Source organism: Heloderma suspectum, chromosome 17 (genome assembly GCF_057233095.1).
Source record: "Heloderma suspectum isolate Gila_16-S chromosome 17, 16-S_ref, whole genome shotgun sequence".
NCBI lineage: Eukaryota > Metazoa > Chordata > Lepidosauria > Squamata > Helodermatidae > Heloderma > Heloderma suspectum.
Genome location: NC_139474.1, coordinates 13410305 through 13431214, shown reverse-complemented (window position 1 = coordinate 13431214; position 20910 = coordinate 13410305). Strand labels below are relative to the sequence as shown.

The following is a 20910-nucleotide window of genomic DNA, read 5'->3' as shown; positions in this document are numbered from 1 at the left end:
ACAATAAAATACAGTGGTTTTTGTTTGTTTTCTTGCGGCAAGTGTCTTCTTTCTTTTTTTATTTTAGAGTTTAGAGTGTTGATATTCTGGTCTTCATGCTGTTAACGTTTGTTTGTTTAATTTATATACTGCCCAAATGGCAGATGCACCCAGGGTGGTTTATAACCATTAAAATTACCAAAATATTAACAATCAAAACAATAAATACAACAATGAAAATATTAAAATATTAAAACAAATATTGGGTAGAATCCAACGAAAGTCCTACTTAGGGTAGACCCATTGAAATGAATGGGACTGAAGTTAGTCCTGACTAACTTAAGTCCCATTCATTTCAATGGGTCTACTCTAAGAAGGATGCTAGTTGGATTCTACCCATTGAGCCGGGAGAAGGGAATACACGATATCTACTCTGACTCACCAGCAAGAGTCCTTAGGCTGGTGGGAACCAGGGACAGGACTTTCTCAGTGGTGGCCCCACACCATTGGAATTCTCTCCCCAGGGGGATATGTATGCCTTCACCAGTTCTGGCTTTAAAATGATAACAAAAACCCTGAGCACTCATTTGATCCAGTGGCACCGACTCCAGGCTTCTGAGGGCCCTTGAGCAAGAGGTCCCCTTCCTCCGTGGGTCTGCCTTCTCACTGCCATTGTCACCAGCTGCTCTTCTTCTTCCTCCTCTTTCTCATCATTGCTTCTGGTTTCTCACTTGCCGGGCAGAGACCCAGAGAGCAAGGAGGCAGGGGAGCAAGCCGGTTGCAATGGGGAAGAGGAGGAGCAACTCCAGGGGGCTCTTGTCAGTGGGCCCCTGCTAGGGTGTGGGCCCCTGGCAGGTACCCAGTCAAGCCTACCGTTGGCGCCAGCCCTGCATTCCAGTCTGCATTTGCTGCTGGTAATGATGTGTGTGTTTTGTTGTAATTGTATATGTTCATATTTTTGTCCTATTGTAAGCTGGCTTGTGAGGGCAGTGCGCCCTGAAAGGTGGGTTAAAAATATAAAATATTAAAATATTGAAAATATTTTTATATATTTTCTATAAAAATATAAAATATATAACAATATATAAATTATTATTATCATCATCATCAACAGACCTCAAAGCAGTTTGAGATATGGCCAGGTTCTTGTTCTTAAGGCACAATCCTAGGCATGTTTAGACAGAACAAAGTTCTACAACTCCCAGCATGCTCCAACCTGTGAGTTGTAGGACTTGCCCTGTCTACACATGCGTAAGATTGCGTCCTTCAACAATTTTCTACAGCACAGGACACACGGTGTGGGAGAACAATCGAAAACACCGATGAACTCATCCAAAGTGTCACAAAATCCTAAAAACCCCAACAGCCCAGTCCGAGACATGTTTCCTCGCATGGGACTGCAGCCAAAATATTCCAGGTATGCGAGGGATAGCCTTCTTCACCCGTGGTACCCTGATGTTCATTGTGCCTGGGCGTTCACAGCTGATCAAGTACTGTGGCCCACAAAAGCTTATACCACAATAAATGTGTTTGTCTGTGCCAGAGGTAGACTCTCCAAGTATTTCGGCCTACACATCCCCTGATCTCTCACCATCGCCTATGCTAGCTAAGGCTGATGGGAGTTGTAGCCCAAAACATCTGGAGGGCCCTAAGTTGCTCACCCCCACCACCCCCCAGTCAATATTTATTTGGTCTTTAAAAATAATAATAATTTAAGGACAACACAGAGCACAGGGGAACGGCAACAGTAGTTGGCATTGTCAGGCACCTGCCAAGGGCCACAGGCCAGCAGGGGGGCCCCTGCTGACCTTCTGCCCCTGCCGATCCTCCTCCTTGTGGCCTCCAGCTGTTCACCTGCCCCTGCGTAGCCCCCTCGGCTACACGCCTGTGGTGAAGATCCCCACAGCCACATCCCCCAAGGCCAGTCCAAAAATGCAGGTAGCTGTGCTGATCCATATCAACAAACCAATTCGAGCAGTTTTCACCTTCACCGAGAGCAGCTCTTTTGTAAAACGAGTTGCCCATTCAAGACCACGCCAGCCCCAGAATGTTTTGCATTGTGACAGAGAACAACATATTGTTGCTGGGAACATTCATTTCATCCCCGGCTCCTGTGAAGAGAGGAAACAGAATCCGGAGGGAGGTGGGTAGGGAAGGGCAAACTCATCTCAGCCCACCTCACGCGCTGCTTTGTCGGAACCTTGCCGGCCAACCTGACCGTGCTCACCATGCGTGGAGAGCTGCTGGGTGGTTTGCAGGCGTGCCACGCATGCTGCACAGGGTCCCGCTCCTCCGCCAAGCCCTCATTTTGCGGAAAACGGTGGCTCGTCCTATAGAATCATGGAACAGTAGGGTTGGAAGGGGCCTACAAGGCCATCGGGTCCAACCCCCTGCTCAGTGCAGGAATCCAAATCAGAGCATCCCTGACAGGTGGCTGTCCAGCCTCGTCTTGAAGGCCTCCAGTGTGGGAGAGCCCACCACCTCCCTCAGTAATTGGTTCCATTGTCGTATTGCTCCTTTTCTGTAAAGGGCCCTTTTGTGCAAATGGCAGCCATAAATAGGCCCATTTGTGCAACATTACAGACGTAAGCAGTCTAAACAGAACATTCACACCTGTGATGTTGTGTGAATAGGCCCATTTACGGCCTTATTTACGTCGAATCGGCCTTTACGGAAAAGGCCGAGCCACCATTTTGCACAGAATGGCGGCTCGGCGTAGCAGCAGGGAGTGCTGCGCTTGCCCCGACTCGGCACGTGCCGAGTCAGGCAAACAAAGACGTCCGCAGACTGGGAGGCAGAGCCGGAGAGAAATCGCGAAGCCTTGAGCCTCAACTGGATGCCCGTGACATCCCTAGGGGTGGGAAATGACTTTGGTGTCCCTGCTCATTAAAAAAGTGTCCTGGCTTTTTTGTGTAATGAAGTGTAAGACCTGGGAAAACCTGGGAAAAAATAAAGTGTACAGCCTGATCCCACTACACCGTTGCTCCTCCTGGGCACATATTACAGAAATGGCAGATCAGATGGAAGAACAATTAAACACGAACCTCGTGCTTTGAGGCTGCGACTGGGTGTGTGTGGAGAAAGATGTCCTATTCCTGAAGCAACAGTGGGTGTGGGTTGGGATCAGGTGTGATGCAACTGATGGGTGGATCACGTTCGTTCCAAAGGCCTGCCTGGGCGATCAATGAACTGGAGGGCTTGGCAGAGTTGGAATCTGCAGACAGGAGCGCGGAAGGCAATCCCAGGCAGGTTGATAGACTTGCCGTTCCGTCTCCTACCCTCCCGGTTCATTCGCCTGCACGAGGATCCTTAACGCGGGAGAGCTCGCTTGGTACGTTAATATCCTTTCGGGGAGAAGAGCGGGAGAGAGTCACTGAGGCTTTTTTGCATGCACCTTTGCGGGGTTTGTTGTCGTGCTTTGCGTGTCAAAATGTTTCTCATCCAGCGGAAGCAAAATCGTTCTTGGTGTGTCGGGATGGGAGATGTTTCTGGAAATGGACTTAAGAACTCGCAACAGCCTTGCAAGATTTTAAAAACCAAAGGTCCATTTTAGCCCAGCATTCTGTTTCAACTTTAGAGGCCTCCGGGAAAGTTGCAAACAGGGCAGGGTGGCTACTTCCAGATGTTGATCTCCAGCATCTGGTATTTAGAAATAATAAAAAGAACTCTTGTGACTCTTTAAAGAGTAACAGGTTTAGGGAGGCAGGACCTTTTATGGATGAGAACCCTCTTCTTCAGCTGCAAAGTGTGTCCTCAGTTAACAGATAAGTATCCAGATGGGTTAAAAAGCATAAACTGTGAGGCCAAATGGCCATGAAAATGTTAGAAAAAGACTGTAACAATTCTGTGCAAAGCTTAAATCTACACAAAATAAGTGCAGTAAACATTTGCAACAGCTGCCAGTGGTGGTCACCCGGTCTTCCTAGCTTTGCTTGTGTTAATTTAACACTTGCAAGAAGATGAGAGAACCTTGATCATGACTGAGCCCTACATGGATAGAAACAAATTTACTGCTGCGTTCTAGTTTGGCCATTTCAGGCCAGAGACTTAGGCCACAGTAAAGCTGTTGGTCTTTCTGTTGCCACAAAAGATGCTTTTTGTTGTTGTATGAGACTAACAGTTACCCCTTCTGGAATTTGGGATGTCGAATGCAATAGAAAAGAGGGCTGACTTGACAGGCAGTGGTGTGAGTGTCTGGATCATAACGGAGACTATGCAGCAATGATGTTGGAGGGCAAATTGGTATCCCAGGGAAAGGGGGTTGAGTGTGAGAAATGGGGAGTGGAGCAGGTTCAGGGTGATCCCTTCCCCCTCCCCTCCCCCAAACCTCATCCCCTTCTCTCTTGGGGGCCTCCAAACTCCTTGCATTTACAGCAGCCATTTCCACGTCGCCAAAAAAGAGGAAATGCATCACCCCACCCCAAGAAAAGAGGACAAAGATTTGCATCACATTTGCATCTTCTAATTCATATATGTTATGCTGGCCTAAAACTCCCATCATCTCTCACATTGGCTGTGCTGGCCAGTGCTGATGGGAGTTGTAGGCCAAAGCGTTTGGAGGGCCACAAGTTGCACATCCCTGGTGTAGATGCAAATTTAGAAATTATTAATTCAGACAGAAAGTCAATCCGTCCCATCCTAGTGGGAAGGTGATGGCCAGGTGGTCTGTGCACCTGCCTGCTCACTCTGCTGTCTGTTCAGGCGCTGCTAACTCAGATGAGCAACTTCAAGGGCCCTGCTCTGCTCTGCTCTCCCTGCTTAGGATTATTTTTCTTTCAACTGGACTGGGACTGGACAGCCCTTCAAATAGAGAGCTGTCCTCTGTAAATTAGGAGACACGGCCACCCTACCTGCCCTCCCATCTGCGTACCTGGCCACTAGCTCTGGAAGAAGCAAAAGGAGCAGGTCTCCCTGTACCCTGGTTCACGGTGAGGGAAATGTAGTTTTCCAAAGATGTCTGGAAACTACATTTCCCAGGTGGAGTATTCTTCAAATAGACAACTGTCCTCTGTAAATTAGGACACATGGCCACCCTACTTGCCCTCCCATCCACTTACTGGCCACTAGCTCTGGCAGAAGCAGAAGGACCAGGTCTCCCTGTACCCTGGTTCACGGTGAGGGAAATGTAGTTTCCCAAAGATATAGGGAAACTACATTTCCCAGGTGGACTGTTCTTGCGGTTGATGCCCTGCATAACAGCCTGTTAAGTATTGGGGGCAAATTGGGGGCAGACCGGGGTGGGAAAGAGACCTCCTTTCCTCCCTCTGTTGATCATTTTTATTTGTACACTGCTTTGGGAACACGGGTCGAAAAGCGGCATAAACATTTTGTACGTGATGAAACAAATACAAATTACAAACCCATCCATCCGTCGCCACTCTGGTGCCCTCCAGATATGTCGGACGTCAACCCCCATCACCCCCACTGGATGTGCTGGCTGGCAATGATGGGAGTTGTAGTCCAACACATCTCGAGGGCAACAAGGTCGGGGAAGGCTGAGCCATCTGTTCCCTCTCCATTGCCTTGCAGAGCAGTTCGCAAACAGAATTGGAGATGGAGCCATTACAGACTCTGGAGAGGGCCCTTGGCGTGCTGGTTTGCACCTTCCAGAGCTATTGCCAGAAGGAAGGAGACCGGAACACACTCAGCAAGGGGGAGCTGAGGTTGCTATTGGAAAATGAGCTTCCCAGCTTGCGCACCGTAAGTATCCCATTCCCTCTCCCAGCATCCTGAGCGTAGGGATCATGACCAGTGGTGCAGAGGTAATTTTTTCTCATCGAGACAGTCCACACCCCCCAGGAGAGTCCAAAATGCAGGCAGCGGTGTTGATCCATGTCAACAAACCAGTCCCCGCAGCGGGAGGGCGCTGTTGCACTCCTGTCCTGCTTGTGGGCTTCCCGTGGGCAGCTGGTTGGCCACTGTGTGAACCAGATGCAGGACTAGATGGACCCTTGGTCTGATCCAGCACGGCTCTTCTGAAGTTCTTATGAGTCTCATTGCAGAGCTAAAGTTTCCCAGAATTCTTTTGGGGCGGAAAGCCGTGACTGTTACCCCCATTTCAAGCCCTTCATATGTACTAGTTAGCCTGGCTCTGGGTTCATTCCTGCCCCTGGTGGATGACAACTTGGGCTCCCTACAGCAGTTGTTGTCTACCAGGAGCAGGTCCTTCTCTGTGGTAGAATAATCTCTCGAAAGAAGAGTCGCGAATTTTGGACTGCAGGAGTGCATCTCGATCGTCCTCATGGCCATGCCCCCCGGGAACCCATAGCCTCGCCCCAAAAAGAATCCATAGCCACGCCCCTAGGATATTTAATATCCAGAATTTCTATTAGTTGTACTCAAAGGAGCTAACATTCTGGCTAAAAACTCCATCAGAAAACCCATACATCCAAAAGAAACAGACAAACCACTCATCAAAATCTCACCCTTAAGTTTATGGGGCACGACCACAATCCTATGCGCAGTTACCTGGGTATAAGCTCCATGGAACTCGGTGGTGCATGGGTTCAACATGCAAAACCCACTGAGCTTGAACTAAAGTGCTTCTCCATCCAGCTGAAACACAAGCTTGATCTTTGAATTAAAAATGCAAACTGTCTTGGAAAGCGGTGCCTTTGGTCTGACCCAGCAGGGCTCTCTGCACGTTAAGGACATAAGACCAATCTAGCCCAGCATTCTGTTCCCACTGCCGCCTATCAGCTGCCCAAGGGAAACCCACAAGCAGGACATGAGTACAACAGCACCCTCCTGCCCATGTTCCCCAGCAACTGGTAATTTAGACAGGGCTGGGGAAGACATTTCTTTGGTTTGCATCTTAATGAGAACTAATTTTTTTTAATTTCGCTCTTTGGAGCCACTGTATCAACCATAACTCAGTTACCCTTCGAAATATGCACTTTTCCACATTTTGCAATGCGGTTCTCCAATAACAAAAAAGCAAATTCGTATATCAGAGAAGATCATGTTCAGATATGGATTACATGAGGAAACCTGGTTGCAAAAAAAATGTGTGTCTAAGCCTAACATGCATACAAAAATGCATGTATTTTGAGAAAAGCGAACCGAAATGTTATGAATTTTCACGCCAACTTAAAAAGAAATCACAACATTTGTATGAACCAAACTTAAGATCAGAAAAATGAGAAAGCAAGAGAAACAAACACTGACAAATTTGTCCACCTGTAATTCAGAGGTATGCTGTCTCCAGTACCGAAGGTAATATATAGCCATGATGATTAGCTAGCCATTGATAGCCTTATCCTATATCCATGTTGTTACAATATGCGTAATAATTCTGGAAAGGCCCTTTATTCACTTTTCATTCCCCCACCCCACCCCAGCTACAAATCAAAGACGGAGCTTTTGAAGAGCTGATGGCATTGCTGGATACCAACAAGGACAACCAGGTCGACTTCGAAGAGTACATCCGCTTTGTGGCGTCTGCTTGCACCTTCTTCCACAACTTCTTCCAGGACTGCCCCGCCGTCCAGCCGCGTGTGCAGTGATGCCCAAGATGGCACCCGAGCTCCAAGGAGGACGGATGTTTTGCCAGGAGCGACAACGAACGCTGGGATGGAAACGGGGAGGACCGCGGTGGTGGAGTCAAGAAAGACTAGCATGAAAGGCTGAGGGGAATCCGTTCTTCATGCCAATACTGTCCGCTGAAAATGATCAGCCACAGAAACTGCTGAGGGGCTTTAAAAATGTATAGTAGCTCAGGCAGTTAGCCTTGGTCTAAGAATTGTGTTTCAAGCACGTCATCTGTAAAAAAATTTAGGGCATCCATTGTCATCCTTTCTTCTGTTGCTGGTTTTGGTCCTCCTCTCTCTCTCTCTCTCTCTCTTCCTGCCTCTGTAGCTTTATGCTGGTTTTGCCACAGCTGGCATTTCAAGGCCCCTCTGTGCCAAACAGCTGGAAAGAATTGGCCCAGGAATCTGGAGGGGGGGGGGAGTGGAACGCTATCGCCCTTGTAGTCTCTCATGCCAAGCGAAGCCCGCAAAATCCAGTGGGATTCCAATTGGTCCCTCTCTGTGGCCGGTGGGTGTACCCTTTGAACACTCGAAATAAAAGGACGGCCTTTCCGAGTCTTTAAATATGACTCGGGTTTCCATTGCCTTTTTATTCTTCCCTTTGGTCTCACACACCGCTTTCCTCTTTGGTTGCCGCGGTAAGTCTGTTTTGTTATTATTTCTGTGCCTAGCCTCTTTTTTAAATCCTTGTCAAGTAGAAAGGCGGGCGACGCTTCCAGGATGGGACGCTCGGCAGAACCTCTCCCAGGATTTGCCTCAGCCCGAAGAGGCCGACAAGAGGGGCTTTACTTAGGAGGACGCTGTCCCCATCATCATCTGCCCCAGCCCTGCTACCTGTGCATCAATCGCTGGCTCATTTCTTGTCCCCGTCCTGCTCGTATGTAGTATTTTGCTGGTGCTTCCAGACGCACAGCTCCTAGAGCTACCACCCAAAGGCATTGTGCAGTCATTCCATCTTTTTTCCCCCTTAATGGAATTTTTTCTGGTAAAAAAAAAAAAAAGCAATGGGAAAACACAGGAGGGCTACAAATTGAAGATGACAACGTCTGGATCCCCCATAAAATTCCATGAATGAGGCAGGGTGGTTGCAAGATCAACGTCTTGCCTGGAAACACTCCAGGGCTGCTGATGCTCCCTAAAGGTTTACCACTGGTAGCAGGAGAGAGAAGAAAAGGTGCAAGTCGTTGTAGGGGGATGCTCTCCCCTATAACGTCCACACAACTGAATGCATTGGCAATGGGCTGTTGTTTAATAGCAAGAACAAGAGCACTCAGCGCATGCTCAGATTCCCCGTGGTTACAGGGCGGGGGTTTTTCAGCACTCTGTGTTAGCTCTTTGCCTAGGACTAGCAAGAGAAGGATAATTCATGGAAAATGTGCATCATTTGGGGGTTCCGCTTGCAGGAGGTAGTTTTTTGGGTGTGGCATTTTTAAAAAAGTGTATATATACAGACACACCACTCACATGTGTACACACACACACACACCCTATTTCATTCAGAATACACACTAAAGTCTGGATTCATTAGTCTTGTGTAAAGGTGAGTTTTGTGCTCGCTTTGTTTTATATTTATTGTTGAAAATGAATGGTAATAAGCCGCCTTGAAGGCAATCTTGGTGGGAAAGTGGATTAGAACATTTTCAAATAGCTACATAGAGAGACAGACAGACAAATAGCCGGAGAAGATCAACAGGAAGTGGTGGGGCGGGGGGGGGGGGAGTATCTGAAAGCTTGCATCAAAAAGTAGCTTAGCAGTTCTCTCTCCGGGTGTGTGTCTCTCTCTCACAAACACAGAGGTGTAATGGAGCCAGGGACGCAGCTCCAGGACTTTTTGACTGGCGGGGCACCACCTGCCGCCCCCCTCCGACCTCCCTGTTCCTCCTGAGCTGGGCTGCAATCCTCACAGGGCCTGGGAGAAAATGTTTTTTCCCAGCAACCAACTTTTGTTCCCTGTCGTAATGCAAAGAATTTTGGGGAGGTTTGGTCAAGACCCCTGGGCAGTTAACACCCACTCGCTTTACCGAAGCCCTGCTCCTGAGGGAGAGGAGAACTGCGATGCCTGGTTCCTTGATATGAATCAATGCAGCTGCCTCAATTTTTAGACTCTCCGGGCGGCGGGGGGCGGGGGCGCTATGGGGACTGTTGCGATGAGTGCCTGCACTTCGGTGTTGACCACTACATTACTACACTCTACGCTACACTGTGCTCTACACTACACTACGCTCTACCCTGCATTACACAACACTACACTACACACTACCCTCAACACTACACTACAGTACACACTTCACTCTACACTACACTACAGTACGCTACAGTGCACAACACTTCACTACACTCTACGCTACACTACACTACAGTACACACTTCACTCTACACTACACTACAGTACACTACAGTGCACAACACTTCACTACACTCTACACTCAACACTACACTACACTACAGTACACACTACACACTACACTCTACACTACAGTGCACAACACTTCACTACACACTACACTACAGTACAGTACACACTTAACTCTACACTACACTACAGTACACTACACTGCACAACACTTCACTACACTCTACACTCAACACTACACTACACTACAGTACACACTACACTTTACACTACAGTGCACAACACTTCACTACACTCTACGCTGAACACTACACTACACTACAGTACACACTACACTACACACTACACTCTACATTCTACACTACAGTGCACAACACTTCACTACACTCTACGCTCAACACTACACTACAGTACACACTTCACTCTACACGATACTCTACACTACACTCTAGTACAGTACACTACAGTGCACAACACTTCACTACACTCTACACTCTACACTAAAGTGCACAACACTACACTACACTCTACGCTACACTACACTACACCACACCACACCACACTACACTACACACAGCAGGAGTCCAACTCAGTCAATACCTGGGTGAACCTCAATGCCAGCCCATGACATTTTGCTGCCCGCAGCAGAGCTCAAGGGGTGTCCCCACGCCCCGCTAGAGCCAACACTTTTTAGAAGTCCGGCTGCACCGCCCCTGTTCCCTGCCGTTGGTGCTGACTGAGGCAAGCATGCTCACCTTGCTGCAGGGCAGGGCAGGGCTGGCCCCAGTCAACTTCACCTAAGGTCTTCTGGAAGAATACAGTATTCCTGGGGCGGAAGGGCTGCCTTTGCCCCAAAGCACCCCTAGAAGACGTTGATCTATTGAACACGCTGGTCTCAAACATTCTGCTGTGCTCCAGAATCACCAAGAGAGCAGATCTGGGCCCAGTGCCAAGACTGGCTGGGGATAATGGGAGTTGTAGTCAGATATATGTGGAAGAAACCATGGTTGGGGAAGACTCACTTAGGTCTCCTAGGTGCTGTGTGGGTTTCAGGCTACACCTAAGATTGCTGGGACAAAGAAAAATGAGCAGTGGTTCTGATCTGTCATTTTTTAAATATCAAATCCAGCCGTTACCCACATCAGTCTCTAGCATGCAAGCAGCTGACTCTTTCCCCGTGCAGGGCTGATAGCATCTCTCTCCCCGTCTCTCTCTTCCTCTGTCTGATCGAGGTTGTAAAAAAATGACTCAGTATTACTGCTCTGTGTTGCTGCTTGGACGCGCACGCCCCATGGCTCTTTTTTTAAATGACGCGTTTGTTTTGTTTTTAATTGTATTACATTTTTTAAAGCCAGGAGCTCAAGGTGGCAGGCATAGTTCTTCCCCTTCTCCTCCTCCAATTCTATCCTCACAACAACCCCGCAATGTGGGTTAGGCTGAGGGACAGTAAGCGGCCCAAGGTTTCTGAGTGGGGACGAGTGGGGATTCAAAGCTGGGGTCTCGATCAAAGATCACCTATGTCAAATCTGTTTTTGGGGGGAGGGGGGATCCTTTCTTTCCTCCATATCAGGGAATTGTTTCCATTTGTTCTTATGGGGAAAGGAAAGCTCTGCATTTGGACAGGGGCGTTTCAGGGTTTCAGCCCCTTCTCCCCTAAAATTGAGTTACCTGCCCGGGGAATCCGTGAGAGTAGGAGGCCAGACGATCTACGTGGACTCCAGTGAACATTGCCCCACATTGCAGTGTTCCCCAACCTGGTTCCCTCCATATCTTTTGAACTTCAACACCCATCAGCCCCAGCCAGCATGGCCAAAGGTCAGGAAAGCTGGGAATTGTAGTCCCAAACCGCTGGAGGGCACCAGGTCGGGGAAAGCTGCAATAAACAATCCCTCTTCTCCCTACAAACACACACACACACACACAGAGTCATGATGACTGGCATTTTGCCACTGAAGTGTAAAAAATGCCTCTGTGCATGAACAAAGAGCTTGCCCTCATCCTCACCACCAGTGACTAACCACAGCTAAAAGCCCACGTGTCTGGGATCAGGAGAAACAACCGTCAGATTCAAAGGCGGGATTAAGCATCTCTCATATTAGAAAACAGCAACAACAGAGACCCTTATGGCCGGCAGCGTGGTGTGGACATGGCTCCCAGGGACACAACGCCAGCGCTTTTTTATTAGACGGGATGCTGATGTCATCCGCCACTCCCTTCAGGCTTCCCTGTTGCCCCTGAGCTTAGCTGCAATCCTCACAGTAGCCAGAGGGAAACAGGTTTTCCCAGCAACAATATATTATTCCCTGTTGTAATGCAAAGTATTGGGGGGCTGGCGGGGTCTTGAATGGGCAGTTAAGACCCATTTGCTTTACAAAAGCCCTGCTCCTGATGGAGATGAACGCCTCTAGAACGGATCCACCCAGCTGTGTGAATTTTTGGATGCTCCTTGGGGTGTGTGGCTACGGGGGCTGCCATGATGAGCTCCTGCCCTTCCAGATTGATTACTACACTCCTGCTTACAGCACCGAAAAGACTGACACATTTAGTATGGCATCAGCTCCCGTGACTATAAATCTCTAAGGTGCCACAAGGCACTGTGGGTGAGTCCAGACGAAGCTTTGATCAAACCATCACTTCCCCTCACCCTCGGAATTTTACAGGAGGGTCCGGCCATCATCGTCCATTCAAAACCCTCCCATGTTTTCTCACCGCTTCGTCTTTTTTCTTGTTGCGGAAAATCCATTAATGAAGAAAAGATGGAACAGCTACACACTGTTCCATCCCCTCCATCTGGAAGGAGCCTTGGTTTGTTTTGCTGGGACAGACTGGTACAGCTAGCCATTTAGAAACGGTCTGCATGTTTAAGAAGGCTCCCACCAACCCGCTGCCAAGCACAAATTCCCTTCTGGTGTCTTCCCTTGCCATTATACTTTGGCCTCCTCTGCCTCCAAATGCTACCGTTGGTCCCCAAGCCGGAATCATGACTCAGAATTTCCTCTCTGGGTTTTCCCCTGTGGCCTGCTCAGCTGACCAAGCTGGGTGTGGACTGCCAACTGCAAATCCCAACCTAGAGGCTACAAAAAAAAACAAAAATAAAGATGCAAACATCTTTATGTTTTATAAAACATAAAACTTTATAAAACAGCCGATTTGATCCCCGGCCTCTGCTTGCATTTCCTCTCCCCCTTTTCTCCTTGGCACCATTCAATCAGGTTCTATTCCTATAGGAGCCTCTGGCACGAATGGACTGCGTTTCTGTTTTGTCCATGCATGCTACTGCGACTCGCTAACGATCCAGTTGCAGACCTTGTGGAAGGACGCAGGGGTGTGGTGGTAAATTTGGAGCTGCAGGTGCTCATCACAGCAGCCCCCATAACCATGCCCCCAAGGAAACGCCAAAAATGCAGGCAGCTGTGCTGATCCATGTCGGGGTAGGCAACGCACGCTCTCCAGTTGACCATTGGGCATGCTGGCTGAGGCTGATGGAATCCTTATCGATTTTGAGCCTACTCAGAAGTAAGCAGGACAAGGCTTCTTTTCATGTCTGCTCAGGAGTATTTTATTTTGATTGATTGATTGATTTCATTTCTGTACCACCCAATAGCCAAAGCTCTCTGGGTGGTTTACAAAGATTAAAAACATTTAAAATTACAATATACAGATTTTAAAACCAATCCCATAAAAAACACAGGAATAGCCAATATACACAGGAACATATATCTAAAACAACTTCAAACAAGCAATCTCAAAGCAGACAGCCATAACCACAAGTCATTCCAGTAAGCAGGACTGAATCACTCAGCACTTTCAGATAGCATCCCAAATACCAAGCCCCTGCATAGCTACTCACAAGTAAGCAGGACCAGCCTCTGCATGTCTGCCCATAAGTGAGCAGGACTGAATTACTCAACACAAAGCACAGAACAAAACACAGACTCACATGCACGCAACACAACACACACACCCATCTCTATATTGTATATAGGATGTGGGTTTTTGAGGGCAGCTGCTGACTGCGTCTTGTTTCCAGGTTTTGAAAGCCTTTGGAAATGGCAAGTCCCCTGGAGAAGGCCTTGGATGTGATGGTTTCGACCTTCCACAGCTACTCCGGCAAGGAAGGGGATAAGTTCAAACTCAACAAAGCCGAACTGAAGGAGCTTCTCCTGAAGGAGCTGCCGGGATTCATCGGCGTAAGTGGGAAGAGGACCCTGTGCCGGTGTATTTAGTTAGGGATAGTCTTGTACAGCACGAGGGCAGCTCTGGTCACACCATCTCCCCCCAAAAAGGGAGATCGTAGATCTGGGAAGGGCAGAAAAAGAGGCCACCAAAGTGATCAGGGGGTGGCAGAACAGTCCATGTGCAGAAAGAGTTCTACATTTGCGGCCTTTGGGATTAGAAACAAGGTGACTGTTGATTTGTAAAAGCATGCATGGAGCGAGAAAGAGAAAGAGAATATTATAATAATACTAAATCCTGTAACACTAAATCAGGGGTGGGCAACCTGACGCCATCCAGATGTTTAGGACCACTATTCCCATCAGCCCCAGTCAGCATGACCAGGGATTATGGGAGTTGTTGCCCAAAACATTTGGAGGGCCCCAGCTTGCCTAGCCCTGTACTGAAACATAGGATTAATCCCGTAGATGGCCGGTAGGTACAGGATGAGCAGAAGAGAATTCTTCACAGGGCATGTCAATTTATGGGCCAGGATGTCTGAGACAACATCAGCCACAGGCTTCGATGGCATTTGAAAGGGGTGGCCAGGCAGGTTTATGGCGGCTAGGTCAATAGCTAAATAGAGCTTCTGCATTCAGAGGTGGTCTACCTCTGCGTAGTAGACAGATGCTGGAGGCCAGCACAGCCTGCTCCCTCCGTGCCTTGTTTGTGAGCTTCCCAGAAACATCTGGTTGGCCAGGGTGGAAAACTGGATGTTGGTCAAGATGGGCCTTTGATTCAGTGGGGTTCTTCTTAAGATCCATTTGGTCAGCTTGAGAACCCCTCATCTATAGCTAATGATGATTTCATGGACTCACTCTGGTTTCCATTTGCCTAGTTTTCTGCCCTTGCCTGAGGCATGAAGCATTCAGGGCAGCTGCGACAGAAGTGTGGAGCCTTTTTTCTGTCGAGTTCTGCAGGCTAGAGTGGGTGAGCCAGAGCTAAAAGTAGATGGGGCCACCCCTCTCTCTCTCCCTCCCTCCCTGTCTCTGCTATCCCTAAACGTGGTTGTTCAGGCAGGCATTTGGGGTGGGTTAGGGTATTTTAGGAAATGTTTTTATTGTAGAATTGTATTGTTTTAAACTGTTTTATTATATGCTTGTACATCGCCTGGGTGACCAGCCAGATGGGCGATTAATAAATTTAATAAATAAAATAAATAAAAATCCCCTTCTCTCTCCCCCTCTCTCTGTCTTTCTGACACCCCTTTTTCCCTCTCTCTCTTTCTGCCATCCCCCTTTCCTTTCTCTCTCTGCCACCCTTTTCTTTCTCTTCCTGCTACCCCTTTTCTTTCTGTCTCTGTTTGCCACCCCTTCTCTCTCTCTCTCTCTCTCTCTGACACCCTTTCTCTCCCCTCTCTTTATGACACCCCTTTCCCCTTTCCCCCTTCTCTCTCTCCTTCTCCCTCTGCCACTCCCTTTCCTCTCTCCCTCTCCCTCTGTTTCTGACACTTCCTTCTCTCCCTCCTTCTTCCTTTCCACCCCATGGTTTGCCAGAGTAGACACATATCACTCCTGCCAGAGGTCTGAACCAACTGCTTGCAGGCAGCTTTTGAAATTAGGTTGAGGGCCACATAAAAATTGGGCCACGGGCTACAGGTTGCTCATCCCTGCCGAGATTAATTTCCTTCAAGGGAAAAAGCATTCCAGGCTCGTGATGCCTTTGCAATAAAACATACCAGCGTACAAACTGAGCAAGCATTATGGGGAGAGAGAATGCAGAAGCAAGCACACAGGCAGATGGTTCACATCAACAACAGTCCAAGTCTTTCCCAACTCCTAAATCCACTACCCATCCAGAACTGCTGTCCCGCTCTCATACACACCAGCCTTCTGCCAGGCTTGGTGGAACTGATGTTGCGCTGCACTGTGGCAGATGGGCGTGGCTCGCATTTCACATCCCTGCATCAGCCAACTGCCTGTGCATGTACTCATCCATACCCCATCAATGAGTTGACCATACAAAAGCCTAATGGGAAAGACATTTTCCGCCAAACAGCATGTCTCATAAACAAATTCTGGGCATGACTGCCAAAGCTCAGAGAGAGGGATGACGAGCTCCTGAATGGGAATCGTTGTCCCGCGTGCCTTCAGCAGTGCTTTACCAAAGCAGCAGATGGTGCTGTCCTGCCCAAGAATAAGAATACAAGAGAGTCCATTGTCTGCCCAGCACTCCCACCCTCCAAGCCAGGGGTCCCCAACGTGGCACCCGGGGGCACCATGGTGCCCATGGGGACATCCAACAGGCAACAGCATTCACAAAGCTCTCTACTCCTCACCTCCTTAAAAATGTTAGTTAAAAAAAAAAAAACCTCGGTAAATGTTAGGACAGTCTTTTTTCTCTCCCTTGCTGGCCTCTAGCCTCACTCTTTCGCTCTCCTCTACCCCTTTGCCTTGCTGTTTTCCCCCTCCCTCCCAGCCTCTAGTCCTGCTATTCCCCACTCCTCTTTAGCTCACTGTTTCTCTCCCACCCAGCCTCTAGCCTTGCTCTTTCTCTACCACTTTGCCTTGCTGATTCCCCCTCCTCTTTAGCTCACCATTTCTCCCGCTCCCAGCCTCTAGCCTTGCTCTTTCTCTGCCCCTTTGCCCTGCTGACCCCCCCACCTCTTTAGCTCACTGTTTCTCTCCCTCCCAGCCTCTAGCCTTGCTCTTTCTCTACCCCTTTGCCTTGCTGATTCCCCCTCCTCTTTAGCTCACCATTTCTCCCGCTCCCAGCCTCTAGCCTTGCTCTTTCTCTGCCCCTTTGCCCTGCTGACCCCCCCACCTCTTTAGCTCACTGTTTCTCTCCCTCCCAGCCTCTAGCCTTGCTCTTTCTCTACCCCTTTGCCTTGCTGATTCCCCCTCCTCTTTAGCTCACCATTTCTCCCGCTCCCAGCCTCTAGCCTTGCTCTTTCTCTGCCCCTTTGCCCTGCTGACCCCCCCACCTCTTTAGCTCACTGTTTCTCTCCCTCCCAGCCTCTAGCCTTGCTCTTTCTCTGCCCCTTTGCCCTGCTGATCCCCCCACCTCTTTAGCTCACTGTTTCTCTCCCTCCCAGCCTCTAGCCTTGCTCTTTCTCTGCCCCTTTGCCCTGCTGATCCCACCTCTTTAGTTCACTGTTTCTCTCCCTCCCAGCCTCTAGCCTTGCCCTTTCTCTACCCCTTTGCCCTGCTGATCCCCCACCTCTTTAGCTCACTCCAGACTAACCAGGCCCCCGTGGCAGCCATGAGGTGACTAGCCACATCCTCTGTGTGAGCCATTTTGTGGTCGTGCCCACAGCAGTCTCTCAAATTCCCAAATGTGCCCACAGGACCAAAAAGGTTGGGGATCCCTGCTCCAAGTGGCTTAAACCAGATTTCCCCAAGCGAGAGCTCACCAGATGGGTTGGACTACAATGGCTATCATGCTGGCCAGCATGGCTAGTCCAACACATGTGGAGGGCGGCTGGGGGAAGCTGGAACAAGCTTTCATGGACTACAGACCACTTCCTCAGATGCATGAATTATTGCCCTGAGTTACAGTATTCATACACATGGTTGGGAGGGGGAGCGGGGATTGTAAACCAGGAGTGTTGAACCCCTTTCAGTCCAAGGGCCAAATTCAATTTTCATTTCAATTTCCTAGAATGGGGAAGAAATCACACCGAAGCCAGAAAACTACAAAATGATTGGCAGTCAGGGGAAAGGGGATGTGGCCCAATCAAGGGAGAGGGGTGTGGCCAGGGAGAGGGGCGTGGCCATCTGGAGAATCCCGGGGCACCATATTTGGCTTGCAGGCCTGGTTCGACACCCCTGTTGTAAACAGTGAGAGGCCAGAGGGAAATGAAATGGAGAAAGTACATACAGTGGCAATCATGTGATCAACAGCAGCCATTCACAGAACAGTTGCAGGAGCCGAGGCGAGACCCATGCTCTCCACTCATGTGGCGAACCTGCCCTCAAAATGAGTTCTTTGGGAGCCTGATAGTCAGCGTGGTATAGTGGTTAGAGTGCTGGAAAAAAGGCGGGATATAAATGTAATAAGAAATAAATAATAACAAATATCTACTCGCTTCCTTGAAAAAATAAATCTAAAAACCTTCCCCCTTGCAGAAAAAGAAGGACGAGGCCACATTCCAGAGGATCATGAGTAACCTGGACTGCAACAACGATGACGAGGTGGATTTCCAAGAGTACGCCGTCTTCCTCGCCTGCGTCGCCATGGCGTGCAACGACTTCTTCCGCGGCTTCTCTGACAAGATGCCGCGGACCAAGTGAGAAGAGAAAAAGAGCGGGTCCCCCCCTGCCTCCCCCAATAAAGTTTGCTTTAAGACAGCACCTTTCGCATCTCTGTCTGCTCACTCCTTCTCCCCAGGGGACTTGGTTTTGTCTTGTGTTATAATTTTAGCACACAGATAGATAAGAATACCTCCTGCCCTTATAACAGAGGGACAGCCGTGGTAAGACTGCCTCTGGCTGTGGAGGTTCCATTCAGATGTCGTGGTTAATTGCTGCTGATAGCTGCCCCCTCCAAAAACAACATACACCCCCACAGCGGGTCGAGGCTTCTCATGGCACGGAGTCAAACGTGATCCATAGCTGCTCGCCGTTGAAGATCACGCCACTGATAAAGGCACAGCTACAGGAGCCGCTTCAGGATTTACCACTTGGGAATGTTATTATACTAAATGGTATATAAGTATCACTGATAAATCAAAAACATTTGGCAACCCTAGGTATGGGGGGTGTTGAACAGGAAGTGCAATCTGTGTGCTGCAGGGAAGGGGCTATTTCGGTGCTTTAGTTGTGTGTGTGTGGGTGTTGTTTTGGGAAAGTTAAAAATGGCATCATGAGGAACACATGGGAACTGCAACAAACTGTTGCAGTGAGTGTGGAGCGCTCCTGTTCAGGGTTCTAGCCAATGATACAGCCAGCCATTCCCTCTTCAATCAGACTCCATTCCAGAGCTTTTCTTCACCAGGCTGTTAACTGCTGTATTTACTTTCCGTTTCATTGCAGAATTGAGATCCGAGCGCTAGACGAAGAACGTTTCTTTCCCTGCTTTTCCACTGCCTAACCTCTAGGTGGCACTGTGGTATAGCAGAATAGCGCAAATTCACAAGTGGAAAAAGCATTTTCTTTCACTTTCACAAATAACCCCGTATTTTCCCTGCTCTAAAAAAATTCGCTGAAAGTGCTGTTTGAAAACGGAAGCGACACTGGAGGGCAGCGACGTCATCTAAAGAACCCGTAAACAACGTGAGTCAGGAATGACGAGGGAGCAACAAATGCCTCGTGTAGAAAAGCTCCTATTTCCCGCCACCACCAAAGACAGTCAGCAGTCTGTGCCTACTGAACATGCTAAGTGCTCATTGGGGTGTTTTGGGAGGAGGCGTTAAACCTTAGTTTAATTTATTTGTTATTAACATTTATATACCGCCTGATCTGCTAAAAAGAGCCATCATGGCGGTGTAAACAATATAAAACAATAAAGCCCTGTAACAATACAGACAAGAGCATTACGAAGTTCACATTTTAAAAGGCTAAACTTGAAAAGATGAGACTTTACACCCGTTCTATGGGGCAAGAGAGTGGGGGCCAATCGTAGTTCTTAAGGGAATGCATTCCATAGTTTGGGGGGAAACACAGGAGAAAGCCCTTTCACCAGTCAACCAACAGGCCTCAAAAGGGCCTCTCCTGCCGATCTTAATACCCAGGCAGGTTCATAGCAAGACAGGCGGTTTTCTTTTTAGGGGGTGTGCATTTCTGCAAGCCTTGGGTTTCCCCCAGTTTGCCAATACCTCCTTCTTGAGTGTGGGTGGTGCTGTTTCGGTGACATAAAAGATCGGCATGCAGAGACTTGAGATTGCTATTAGAAGATACGATTTGTCAGAAAAAGACCCTGTCGCGGAACAGGCTATGCAGGGCTAGCTAGGGCGAGCTGCCGTTTCTGCTGCCACGTGAGGCCGGCCTGGTCTAGCCCACGCCGAGAACTGGTGTGAATGAAACTGCCGGGGCTGCATTTTTCAGCGGGATGTAAGCATTCTGCTGAGCACAGGGATTCCCGAACCATTTCCTCCTTGGGCCTGCGAGGCCAGCCCGAGCTCAGCCAAACTCCCCAGGGCTTGTTCCCAGCCAGTTTGGGATGCTCTTGTCACAGAGGAGGCCCAGCGTTAGGATCAACTGACTCCTTCCCACTCAAGGGCCTAGAGGAAAAGGGCTGGGTGGAGGCTGGCTTAGTGAAAGCAGCAGAATGCCGAAAGGGGTGGAGGAAACCAGGCCTGGTGTCAAATTGGGCACATCTCAAAGGCCCTAGCAGGGGCCCGCAAACAAAGAACCACCTGCCTCTTGTTCTGGGCCAGACAACAGCGGGGAATGCTGGGAGTTGTAGGACTTTTCTTTCCATCTAAACATCCATAGGGTTGTGCCCTAAACCCAACTGCCTAACTACGCCATTACTTGCTCGCACGCTCTCTCTCTTTCTCCACCCTGCCTGATCTGCATCCCTCTATTTTCTACGATGACGTACAAAGCGGCCTATTATTCGGCCTACAAGCAAACAGTCCTTTCCTCTGAGGGAACATTCCAGCCCTCGCCTTCAGCCTGCAAGAACAGCGGCCAGATGAACCAAACTTCAGAAAGAAGAAAGAACCCCGAAGAACCCAGATCTTCTCGCCCACCAATGCCTCCGGTGCTTCTCCGCCTGGTCCCTGTTTGCTCCAGACCTGGCCCGTCTTTGCATCATCCACCAGTCTCGTCCTCCCTCTGCGAGGTCCCTGGCTTCTCTGTTGCAAAGCAACGGGTCCCCCACCTGTCCCCTGCATCCTGTTTGTGTGTCACTTGGCTGGATGCTGCTGCCATGGGAACCAGGAGACGCCTC

At 49.0% G+C, this 20910-nt stretch overlaps 2 protein-coding genes and 1 long non-coding RNA gene across 4 annotated transcripts in view; 2 read left to right on the top strand and 1 right to left on the bottom strand.

Annotated features, from left to right (window-relative positions):
- The first annotated feature begins 3197 nt into the window (after positions 1-3197).
- On the top strand, positions 3198-8106 carry LOC146334556 (protein S100-A3-like). Its single transcript, XM_084823905.1, has 3 exons — positions 3198-3310; positions 5509-5679; positions 7320-8106. Exons 2-3 carry the CDS (start codon positions 5533-5535, stop codon positions 7482-7484), a joined length of 312 nt encoding a protein of 103 aa, XP_084680031.1. The 5' UTR covers positions 3198-3310; positions 5509-5532; the 3' UTR covers positions 7485-8106.
- Positions 8004-18375, top strand: LOC146334555 (protein S100-A4-like). Of its 2 annotated transcripts, XM_084823907.1 has the most exons (3): positions 8004-8146; positions 13892-14051; positions 18144-18375. In XM_084823907.1, exons 2-3 carry the CDS (start codon positions 13911-13913, stop codon positions 18306-18308), a joined length of 306 nt encoding a protein of 101 aa, XP_084680033.1. In that variant the 5' UTR covers positions 8004-8146; positions 13892-13910; the 3' UTR covers positions 18309-18375. The 2 variants fall into 2 exon arrangements, with proteins under 2 accessions (XP_084680033.1, XP_084680034.1); XM_084823908.1 differs by lacking the exon at positions 8004-8146 and having other exon boundaries at positions 13407-14051; positions 18144-18364.
- The window catches only part of LOC146334552 (uncharacterized), a 24803-nt gene continuing 21156 nt past the window's right edge, over positions 17264-20910 (bottom strand). The window contains exon 4 of the long non-coding RNA XR_014786277.1: positions 17264-18043. This is a non-coding gene — a long non-coding RNA (uncharacterized LOC146334552). The remainder of the gene's footprint in view (positions 18044-20910) is intronic.